This window comes from Pundamilia nyererei, unplaced genomic scaffold (assembly GCF_000239375.1).
Source record: "Pundamilia nyererei isolate P.nyererei 1_Seehausen unplaced genomic scaffold, PunNye1.0 scaffold00181, whole genome shotgun sequence".
Taxonomy (NCBI): domain Eukaryota; kingdom Metazoa; phylum Chordata; class Actinopteri; order Cichliformes; family Cichlidae; genus Pundamilia; species Pundamilia nyererei.
Window position 1 is genome coordinate 548,436 of NW_005187582.1, and position 10,925 is coordinate 559,360.

The 10,925-nt window shown below is 43.3% G+C and overlaps 1 protein-coding gene across 1 annotated transcript; it reads right to left on the reverse strand.

Moving 5' to 3' along the window:
• Nucleotides 1–6,529: 6,529 nt before the first annotated feature.
• On the reverse strand, nt 6,530–8,364 carry cart3 (cocaine- and amphetamine-regulated transcript 3). Its single transcript, XM_005746680.2, has 3 exons — nt 7,969–8,364; nt 7,301–7,384; nt 6,530–7,163 (listed from the first exon to the last, which is right to left on the reverse strand). Exons 1-3 carry the CDS (start codon nt 8,155–8,157, stop codon nt 7,056–7,058), a joined length of 381 nt encoding a protein of 126 aa, XP_005746737.1. The 5' UTR covers nt 8,158–8,364; the 3' UTR covers nt 6,530–7,055.
• Nucleotides 8,365–10,925: the final 2,561 nt, after the last annotated feature.

The following is a 10,925-nucleotide window of genomic DNA, read 5'->3' on the forward strand; positions in this document are numbered from 1 at the left end:
CTCCCTCCCTCTCTCTCTCCCTCTCTCTCTCTCTCTCTCTCTCACACTCTCTTTTGCTCCCTCTCCCTCTCTCTCTCTCTCTCTCTCAGACTGTATCATTTGTCGGCCGCCCCGTCTCTCCATCAATCACACACTCAAGCACCCTCTGCCTTCTCCTGTCTTTCATTGTCTATCTGTCATTCTGTTGAATTATCGCATGAAAACAAACACCGCTGCTGACAGGCAGTTGCCTCAGTGTGGACCTGTCAATGTGTGACATAAAAAAAGAAAAAAGAGCCCTTATCCACACATGCAATATCTGGAGGTAATTCCCCGAGGAATCAGTAACAAATCCTCGCTGTCTGGAGAAAGTATTGCTGTTTGGGAAATAAGATAGACTGTCTGATATTTCCGTACGTGACCACCGTGGACGTCCCTGACTGTCCGGGCTCTCTGATGTACATTTAACTGGACCCAAAGTGCACACATAACCAAGATTAGAGACGAGCATTTTCCACATCATCAGCACGTCTTTGTTTCATCTCGCAGATCTCATCAATCGTGGAGAATCTGCCTCTTGATGGGTGACATACTGATCATTTTTATCAGGTAAACAACTTCAGGCTGTCGCACACTGATATGAATCGAACCCGTGGGGATCAAATTAAAAGTCTAACAGGGCTGTTTGGTTTGCTTATGTTGGTATGGAGAGGTTTAACCCGTCTACGAGAATGAACAGCTTGCAGAAGTGGGGGAACCTCTGTAGATGACAACCGGAAGGAGCGTGTTTGAAGGCGTGGCCCTGAAATTCCCATACATAATCTCCAACAAATTTGTAGCTGCAGTGGATCTTCAATATTAGTTTGTTCGACAGACTCATACACTGACTCTAATTTACATTTGGGACTAAGCAGAAGTAAACATTTGTAAAAATGTCTCTGAGAAGGGATCAGTAACTTAAATTAGTCCATGTGGCTGCACAGCTGAGGATCTGCAGAATGAGCAACACAAACAGGATTCAGGCTTTTTTAGGAAGACGAATATTCCAGTAGGTTATGCAGTCATAATAACTCTGCGTGAACAGCTGATTGGATAGCCAGAGGGTGGTGCTGCATGAGAGATCAAAGACCCACCAAAATAAACAAGAAAGTGACGTATGCGAGCGAATCTGAGGCTTCTGTGCAGAGAAGCATCAAGATTTTGCTCCATGGCCGTGAAAGAAAGATCAAAGGTCATCGCGATTAATGTGACTCGTTTAATTGTGCACCAAAAATATCTATGACAAACTTCTCGGTAATTCAACCATGACAGCTGCAATAAACTGACAGTTTGTCCAGTGGCAACACTACGGGAAAGGTCACAGAGCGTCCAAAATACAAGACCTCCATCTTCTGCAGTGGGTTTGATGTCTGTAAGAGGGCGCCCGAGTATTTAGGAACACAAGTTTGGGGCAGAACAAGGGCAATGATTGGTGACGCTACACCTCACAAGTCAAAGCGTGCAGTGATCTGTCTGCTCTGATATCATCTGATAGATGATAGCAAAGGTCAGTGGTAATGTATCATTTCTAAGGAGTGATACTCGAGAGAAACCTCAAAGTAGAAGCTTCCTTTGCTTGTGTCACAGAGTCTTCTGCCACCTGTCAGTGAAATATTAATGACAAAAACAGCTCCCCCCACCACTCCCCCTGCCAGTGGCAGACGCCCTCAGACATCGGTGCGTTGGTGGTTCTTGTGTCCGGGGATGGGCGTCCAGGTACGCACAGGCTCACTCCCGGTGGCTGCTTGTCGGGGCCTGGAGCCTGGGGCTCGCTCGGGCCCCTTCGGGGGTGGGGTGCCCTCAGCCTCTCGGCCTGGGGCTCGGTCACTCTGGCACAGATGACTGCCGGCGGAGCTCACAGGCACGTCACTGCAACCCCCCCTGGCTTCTGCTCCGCGGCTGCTGAGTGAGCCCTCATCTGGGGCTCTCCTCAGCTCTTTCTGGGACAGTGGCGCGGCTGCCCCTCTGTTGGTCTTCCTTGGTCTCTTGTGTTCTGAGGGCCTCTGGATGTCTGGAGTTTTGATCTCCTCCATACCTGCTTCATGCCCTGGAGGACGGGGCTGTGGCCCCCCCACACCCTCTAGCAGATCATTACATGAAGGAACCTTTTAAAGAACAAAAAAGAACGCCCATGCTCACAGGTGTACACACAGGTGCTCACACACACAAACTACACCCTTTTTTGGCTCCTACCTCAAAGCACACTGTGTGCTGTCGATCTTACGTGCTGCACAATAATGTTTAATATTTAGTATTTACTGTTATATTCCCATATATCATTGTGATGTTGTTTATTAGGTTGCTCTTTTTTTTGCTTGTTTTCTCTTTTTTCTTTCTCAACAGGTGATCCAGGTGATTGATAGATGGATTTTTTTGCCTGTTGGTTTTGTTGTTGTTTTTTTTTTGCCCTTTATCCCCGTCCCTCTTCCCCGCTGTTTTTCTTTCCCTCTTTCTTTCCGCCAGTCAAGTCTGTCCCGTGTGTAGCAAGTGAAAATAAAATAAAATAAACAATAAAAGCAAAGGTGAATCAAATAGACCATTACGGCAAGGCTGGGATGGTCCATTTGGTAAAGTAAATCCGTTGGGCATCTTTCTTTGCCTTTAGACAAAAATTCTGATGGCAAAAGAGCCAAACGGGACAGGCGGAAAAAACAACAACAAAAAAAGACAAAAACAGCTTTTCTGGGGAATAAGTGCGCGGTCAACAACAACGCCGTCTGCCTTTAGCTCCACCATGATTTCCCAAGTGTAACACGCCCACACACACGCTGAGCTCACAGAGGAGCAAAGGGGACATTAAAAAGTCAACGTTTTATTCCAGACTCGACTGCATTATTGATGGCAGGTGGCAGAGAGGAAGGGTGGATGCGTGGATTAAGCACAGGGCTGAGGAATGTCAACAAAGAAGCTTCAATATTCACTAAGAGTGAGAAGTTAAGAAAACACATCAGTTATTGAGTCCAATGAATGAATATTTCTATTATTTTAACATGTAATGAGACTGCGGCTTGACTTTCATAAGCAACAAATGATGATTATTAAGTATGAAAACAATGAACGGTTCGATGCACTGAGGACATAAAACAACTACAGCAATCGCCTTTGTACATGTGAAACAGCATGCAGCAGAATTAATATTAGTGGTGCAGTAATAGAGTTCTGATGTTATTGTTAGTGGGGCTGACATAAACTGCTGGCTATTGAATCGTCAGTGTGTCACACTTGTGTGTAAAATCTTCAAAACAAACAAACAACCAAAGAAAAAAGCTACAGCTGTATGATAACTGAGCAGGTGAATAAAGAGCTGTGAGCGTGTGTAAATGCACTTTGTTTCCTTCTGTAATACATCTGTAAAGTATCTTTGAACTTGACAAAAGTGACATTTTTTGAAATAGGAGGATGAAGTAACTCTGTCCGTTGAGTTCCGATTGAGAGAGTTACCGAACTCCAGTTTTTGGGAGTAGTGATGATGAATTAACATGGAAATCTCATTTTGAAAAGAGGTGGTTAAAAATATTTATATTTTGGGCAATGTCAGAGATATATGATTATATGGCAATGCGTATTTCATATTTCTCAGTTGCTGTGCTGAAGTGTGGGGGAATACATATGCGAGTAACATAAAACCTTTATACTTGTTACAGAAGAAAGTGAATTTAATCTTCTTCCAGGGCGTGTGTGTAGGAACTGAAATACTGCTGAACCATGTGTGAAACCAATAAATAAAATGAAAAATGAAATAAAGTCTTCTTCTTCTCTCCAGAGCATACCTCCACCTCTCCAGGCTCGTCGCTTCTACATGTTCCCTACTCTGTCCTTACACCTGTGGTCTGCCCCCACAGTCTCTCTGCCCGAGGACACTGTGGGGCATTCAACATCACTCCTCGGATTAATAGCTTCAAACTCACAATCCTGTTCTTCACTCTCTCCAGCTCAACAACACCGCTCACACCCTCGTCCTTCAGGATTACCCTTCTCCTCATATTTAGATCATGGCAGAACAGTTTAAATCCACCCCCAGGGCTCTTGGCCTTACTTCTCTTCCGCTTGGTTTCCTGCACACACAAAAATATATCTAGCTTCTTTTTCTTCTTTATCAGTCATAGTCCCAGATTTAGTGTCCCCACTGTCCCTTTCCTTCTTGTCTTCGGCCAACAGTTTCAATCAGCACCCTGCTGGCCAATAGCACTGGAGGTGGATGCTGTTAACCTGGGCCCCGACTGATCCGGTAATGAAATTCTTTATGATCTGCATGTTGGATTTGATCTAAAAAATATTTTTGTATTAGTTTATACAATATGTGCATACAGTTCCTAGCACAGAGACTCTCTCTGTCTCTGCATGCTCAAAATGACAGAATGAAAATGAGAAGAACACTTTGAAAACCCGTCAGATAACAATGGGGGAAATAAACTACGCTGAATATCTGAAGTGGACTGGGTAATGTGTTGAACAGATGCCGCATGGTGGAAGCCTGCAGAGAGCTGAATTCAAAGTGAAAATGATGCAGCAGGCTAGTGTTTGCAGAAACTGAGAATGGTGCTCGTTTTAATGGCTCCCACGTGCACGTATGCGTGCCCGATAACAATCTGAGGTTCAACTTGGCAATGTCTGATGTACCAGAGGTGTTCTATTGGGATAGGTCAGGTGAGTGTGGGGACCAGTCAGTGGTATCAATCCCTTCATCAGGAACTCCTTCAGGAACCCTGGACCCATTGCACCGGCATAGGGTCTGACAGTGGGTCCAAGGCCTTCATCCTGATATGTAATGGCTGTCATTGTGCCGTTGTCTAGCCTGTAAAGGTCTGTGTGTCTCTCCATGAATATGCCTCCCCAGTCCATCACCAAACTGGCCATGCTGACCGATGTTACAGGGAGCAAAATGTTCTCCATGGCTTCTCCAGACCCTTTCACATCTGTCACATGTGCTCAGGGTGAACCTGCTCTCCTCTGTGAAAAGCAGAGTGTGCCAGAGGTGGACCTGCTGATCCTGGTGTTGTATGGAAAATGCCAGTCAGGCTCCACAGAGCGGGGAAGTGTGAACAGGGCCCAGTAAAGAACGCTGGGCCTTCAGCCACCCTCGTGAAATCTGTTTCAGATTGTTTGGTGACTCTCTGAGCTGACCCTGTGATTGACACTCACTTACCTTCTTGTCTGGTTTCAAAACAACAGATATCAACAGCAAAAACACCCAGCGTGAGATTTCCCTTCACTTTACACCACTGTGGCTGTGCCGAACATTTATAGAAAGCTTTTCTGGAAATTAAGAACAAATAAATTAAGATTCAGTGACAGTCTATTGTTTTTTGTGTGTCTTCCTCTTTTCCTCCTGTAGCTCCATCTTCTCCATCTTCAGCACCTCCGTCTGCACATGTCCAAACCATCTCAGCTTTGACCGCTCGCCTCGGGCTGATGTACTCATTTACCTCAGCGTTGAATCTTTTGGGCGGTGCCACTGTCTCCAAACTTTTTTTTTTTTTAGGTTTTTTTGTGTGTTTGTTGTTGTTGAAAATGTCTGGTGTGTAATTTATTTTATGTACGTTGTAGTTTATTAGGAAGAGAAGGTGACTCTGGCAGATGCTTTGGAACGAAACGCTGGCTCAGTTTCATTCAGCAGGGATCCCTGCACTCTGTCAAAACAATGCCATGCATTGTTTTCAGTGACATGTGTTACTGCTACTGTAGACGTGATTTTTTTTTTAATCATAATTTGTGTCAAGTAAGTTTTGGGTTGGCCACCAAGAAAAAGCTGTAATTATTTCACCTCCTCCCTGATGGAAACTCAAAACCTTTTGCTAAGCATTAAAAAAATATATATATTATTAGAGTTTTATAAGTTTTTCAAGTTTCTAGTACCAAGTTTCTGGAAGTTGTCATTATTTAAAGTTGCACCTGCAAGTTTCCTGGTGATTTGTCATGTTTTGTATATAATGGCTCGCTCCAAACAGGATCCTGACTGTGTGCAAAAGCCCTAAACATTTCCCTCCATCAGCATAAAATCAAAGCGCTTTTCCAAAACTCTGCGCAAACATCAGTGTGCAAGTGTTTCTGAACGAAGACGGGTTTAAGTTAAGTTAAGAAACGACCAGATTCGTGAGGTTACCTGTACAAGCCAAGAACGAACTAGTTTTACTTGACGTTTGTGTTGAGCTTATATCTGACGTTTTCAGCCTGAGGCTGCCCTCTGTGAAAGTGATTAAGCGGCTCAGTGTTTTGGCGCAGTGACAGTGTGGCCGAGACGTGGCAGTCACTCTGCGCTTTCCCTGCAGTAATATTAGGTTTAATTTTAAGCCCCTCTGTCACCGGAGCAGCCTGGCCTGCCCCAGGAGATGTGACGTCACTGGCGAACGTCACAGTTTAAATATTGACTCCCTCAAATCCGTGAGATTATCTGAATACTAAAAATAAAAATAAAAAGTGGAAAACGTTGCATAACTGATTTCAAGGGAGCTGGCCTCTGTTTACGTGCCCGGAGCCATTTTTAAAAGAACACGCACTCAGTCCGCTGCTTTACAAAACAAGATGGTCCACAGTTTATTATAATTATGAGTCATACATAAAACATTCATCTGAAACAAAACAGACCAGGGTCGAGAGACAGACCGGACTAGCCCAGGTGAAGAATCACTACAATGTTCCCATAATATTGCTGCTGAGACTTTACAGCGTGTATGTGCTCCTCGGGTGGGTTAATTGTGCAGGGTGGGTTATGCCTTAACTCCTATTACATCACAACACGCATCCTGTGCTTTTCCTACTGACATAAAGTGGTTGGGAGCATTTACAGGAACTTTATGGTACTTTGTTGCTCATCTTCAATCCATCGCCACCATCCTTACACAGACTCTTTATAGTATTTTTCTTTGATAATATATACTTTCAAAATATATACATATCACAGAATACTCTTTTTTGTAAGGGTTGGACAGCCACCTGCTCCTCAACGGCATCATAAAAAATATGATAGTAATTACAGAGAAATAGAGTGCGAGTTTGTTTTCCCTCTGTCTCAATGCTACATTCAGATCCGGAGAGGCTCATAAGCACTTCAGCAGGAAGAAGTTGCAGAAAGCTCCCCGGGGACAGTCGCACATCTTGCCGATTCGAGCGCCTTTCCGCACGGCGCACTGCTCCCCGATGTCACACTGAGAGGCAGAGAGAGGGACACAACCAGAGGTTCGCTTCATTTCCACCCGCCACTGCATGCACCAAGGGCATGCCATTTCATACTACTACTACTACTACTACTACTACTAATAATAATAATAATAATAATAATTACCGTTGGGACTTGGCCAAATTTCTTTTCCCATAAAGGCAGCCGTTTAGCCTGCAGCTTTTCCAAAACTTCTTGGAGAGCTCCGAGCTGTCGGAAACAAACATAAACACAAAACCATTAATAAAGATAATGTGGTTTTTGGAGTGGGATACAAATATAAAATCTATTTATGGAACATGAAAATTAATTAAAAGCCACGAATAAAATAAAAATCGAATCTGTTGGTGAGTTTCTTAAAAGTTGGAATTATTAATAAAGTAACTATACAAACAAAGCCATATTTCTGTAAAACGACACAAACCGCCGAGGAAAGGTGTTTCTTCTTGTTCTTGTTGTTTGTGTTGTATTAACTACACTGGGTCCAAGTTTCATTACCGGGAAGAATCCTGCATTCATGCGTAAAATGCGACTTTCTTTTCACTCTCAGCTGTTCACAGAGCTCAGCTTAGCGTCACATTGTTGCTCTTGACTCTTGTTGTCAGCGGGCTTCATAGACTATAAATAAAATGGTCTTAATTTTATTTTTCACAGCATAACTAAAAGTTTTGTTTTTTGTTTAAAAAGGGGAGAAAAAGAGGAAAAAACAGTAACGGTCTTGATAAAAGAAGAAAGCTCTCCGCTGTTAAACTTGCGCCGTGTGTCTGCGTGCGTACTCCGGGTGCAGATCTTACCAGCTGCTTCTCGCTGGTCAGGTTCGGACCTTTGGGGTAGAAGTCGCGCAGGGCTCTGGGGCTCAGCTCCTCCTCGGACTCGGAGTCCAACACTTCGGCTCCAGCGGCGCTGGAGAGCAGCAGCAATGCGCACAGGAGCGCCCCGCTGAGCAGCCTGGAGCTCTGCATGGTCCCAGTGCACGGCAGCATGTCGCCCCTTTTGCCGGTCTCAAATAGTCGCTCCACCGCTCCAAACACCTTTTTATCTGACTAGTTGCATCTGCTCGCTCCACCTTATCCTTTGATTTTTTTTCTATTTGTCATGCGTAACAGCTGCCTTGGGTGAGTCATGCCGCAAAAGTTGCTGGGCAAAATATGCCTCCAAAAGTCAACAACAACAGCAGCCTGCGTGGGGTCGTTACTTAGAGCGCAAAGGATTACTCCTTACTCGATAGAAGAATGGAAATTTAATTGGTCTTTTCTAAGAAGCTCAAGATCAAGTTCAAGCGGCATTAGGTCAATCACCTGATTAAATTTCAGCCATGAGAATATAACTGCAGTCGGCAAACACTGTTGGATTTACAGCCTCAGGATGTTCAACTTCACAGAAGAGCAAAAGATGTGCTTGAGTCACCCAGCAGTCAGAGAACAGGGCTGTATTTAGTATTCCACCTATAGAAGAAGTATGGCACAATGCGTTACTTTTCTCTTATTATTTTCCCAGAGTGCCATTTCCAGGCTCTCCAGCATCAGAACTTAGTGACTCAGTCTTTTATGCAGTGAATTACCACGAAAACAAGCAGTGCTGGTTGAAAACGGCTTGTAAAGTAACAAACCGACTTCTAATCAGCCTGTACGTTGATTAGAAGTCTATTTTTTGCATTTTGAAGTATGTGAGATATTTTTATTACCAACTGCTCAAAGGGAAATAGTGATTTATTTCGTTATTTCTGCAGCATTTATGACACTTGTGGGGAAAAAAACAGGTACAAGTTTCCGAGTATATTTCAGGTTTATGGAAAATAATCAGATGATTTTATTTTTTAATATCTGCATACTTGAACTCCAAACGCATCAGAACTCACACTGAGGAACATAAACAACATTAAAATAATCCATATTTTGCAGAATAATCAGCTCCACCGCGCACTCTTCCACCTAACATGATCTGTACCCTGCAGCCACAGAATCATATCATTTTATCTCTTATGCAACCACTGAGTCTGCGGTAACAATGCAAATGATGAATGTTTACACAAAATATGGGCGGACAAGCGACAGCAGTTGTCTCTCCCATTGTATTCTTAATCCTGCGGCTGAGTTTTCCCTGTGCGCTGCATTGATCGAGGGTATCAGAGCTGCCTGCGTCGGGTCCACCGGCGGAGATGGAGGAGCAGGAAGCTGCTTTGATTGTGCTCGAGACTGCATGACTCATGTCTCCCTCTGTGCCAGCTTTAATGACTGAGACGCCAATTTGACATTCCATTCAAAACCACCAGGCTATTCCATTCACAACCTCGGCTTCTCTAGTTTTTGTATCGTATCTCTGAAACTCTTTTTGCCACAGGCTTGCACTGCCTTTGGGGTCACTTCCTCCTTCTGATTGGTTTCTTCTGGTGCTTTCAGACATAAAATGTAACCTTGAAGACCATAAAGTGAGTTACCTCAATCAGCCAGTTTGTGAATTGTGCATAAATAAACAGATTTCGGGAAGCAGTGCAAGGAAAACAATATAATAGATGTTTTCACTATTTCAGAAAAAGCATATTAGGGGATTTTTGAGGGGAAGCCATGAGTTTAAAAATAGGCTTAAATATTTATTTTCATATCAGTGATTTTATTTTTGTGACCCAGGGCAGGACAACGAGCTGTAAACACAGCAGACATATAATCACTGCCTAATTTACATATCCAGTGACCACAGAGCAACAACAGCACTCATTCGGTTTTCTTTCTCTGGCTACCTCAGAATTAACCCTCCACACTTTGTGGTTTGTTTTTTCTGTCTCTAACAAATACCCCACTCTTCTTTACGTCTGCGGTCACATATGGTCCACTTTGATCTTACGTGGGTCGGACCCGTGAAACGCCTCTTTTTGTCAGTGTAAAGAACTTTACATTGAATCCCTGAGATATTTTAATATGAAAAAAAGAAGCGTAAGTTCAACAACACAAGTCAGTTTTCCTACATAATAAAGACCTAACCCTGCTCCTGTAGTAAGTAAAAGAAGTCTGTCAGCACGACTCTTTGGGCTAAACTGAAATAAATCCTTAAAATGATGTTCTGGTAGCTCACTGCCCAGACTGTCCTGTAATTATAAAACAGAAAGCATTTGATAATTGACAGATTATGTCTGTTTAATTACACATCATACATTTCTGTACTAAACAGTGAAAAAACAGCAACTTTTTGTTATCGTTGTTTATCTGGAACTTATTTACTCTGCTGTAGTATGAATGGTCACGTGTGAGGTCATCAGTTCCATTTCTATAGCACCAAGACACTTTATATTGTAATGCAAACACCCTACAATAATACAGACTGATGAAAATATAGGTAAATATTCAAAACTGATGCTCTCCTTCACATTTTCTAAAGCCACCCTGTGGGCCACAGTGGGGTATTGGCCTGGTGCAGTTGGACATCTCAACAGGTGAGCAGGTGGTGAAAAAGAATTAACTTACGGTTAACAAAATGTGTTGTACACACCTATATTATTTTTCTGTCACCTAACACCCAGTGTCAGCAGGAGAAAAACAGGAAAGGAACAGAGGTGAGAGAGCAATCCACTGACCAGTGAGTAAATGCACACAAGCTAAACACCAGAGAGAGAAACGGGGTAATAACGTACCAGCGAGCTCAGACACTAACGAAGCAGGAAGAGAACAGAGGTTAGAAGGACAAACACAGAAAACCACATGAGCAAAAAGATGCTTAAAGATGGCCAAAGAATAACTCACCAAGTCAGGAAGGAGAA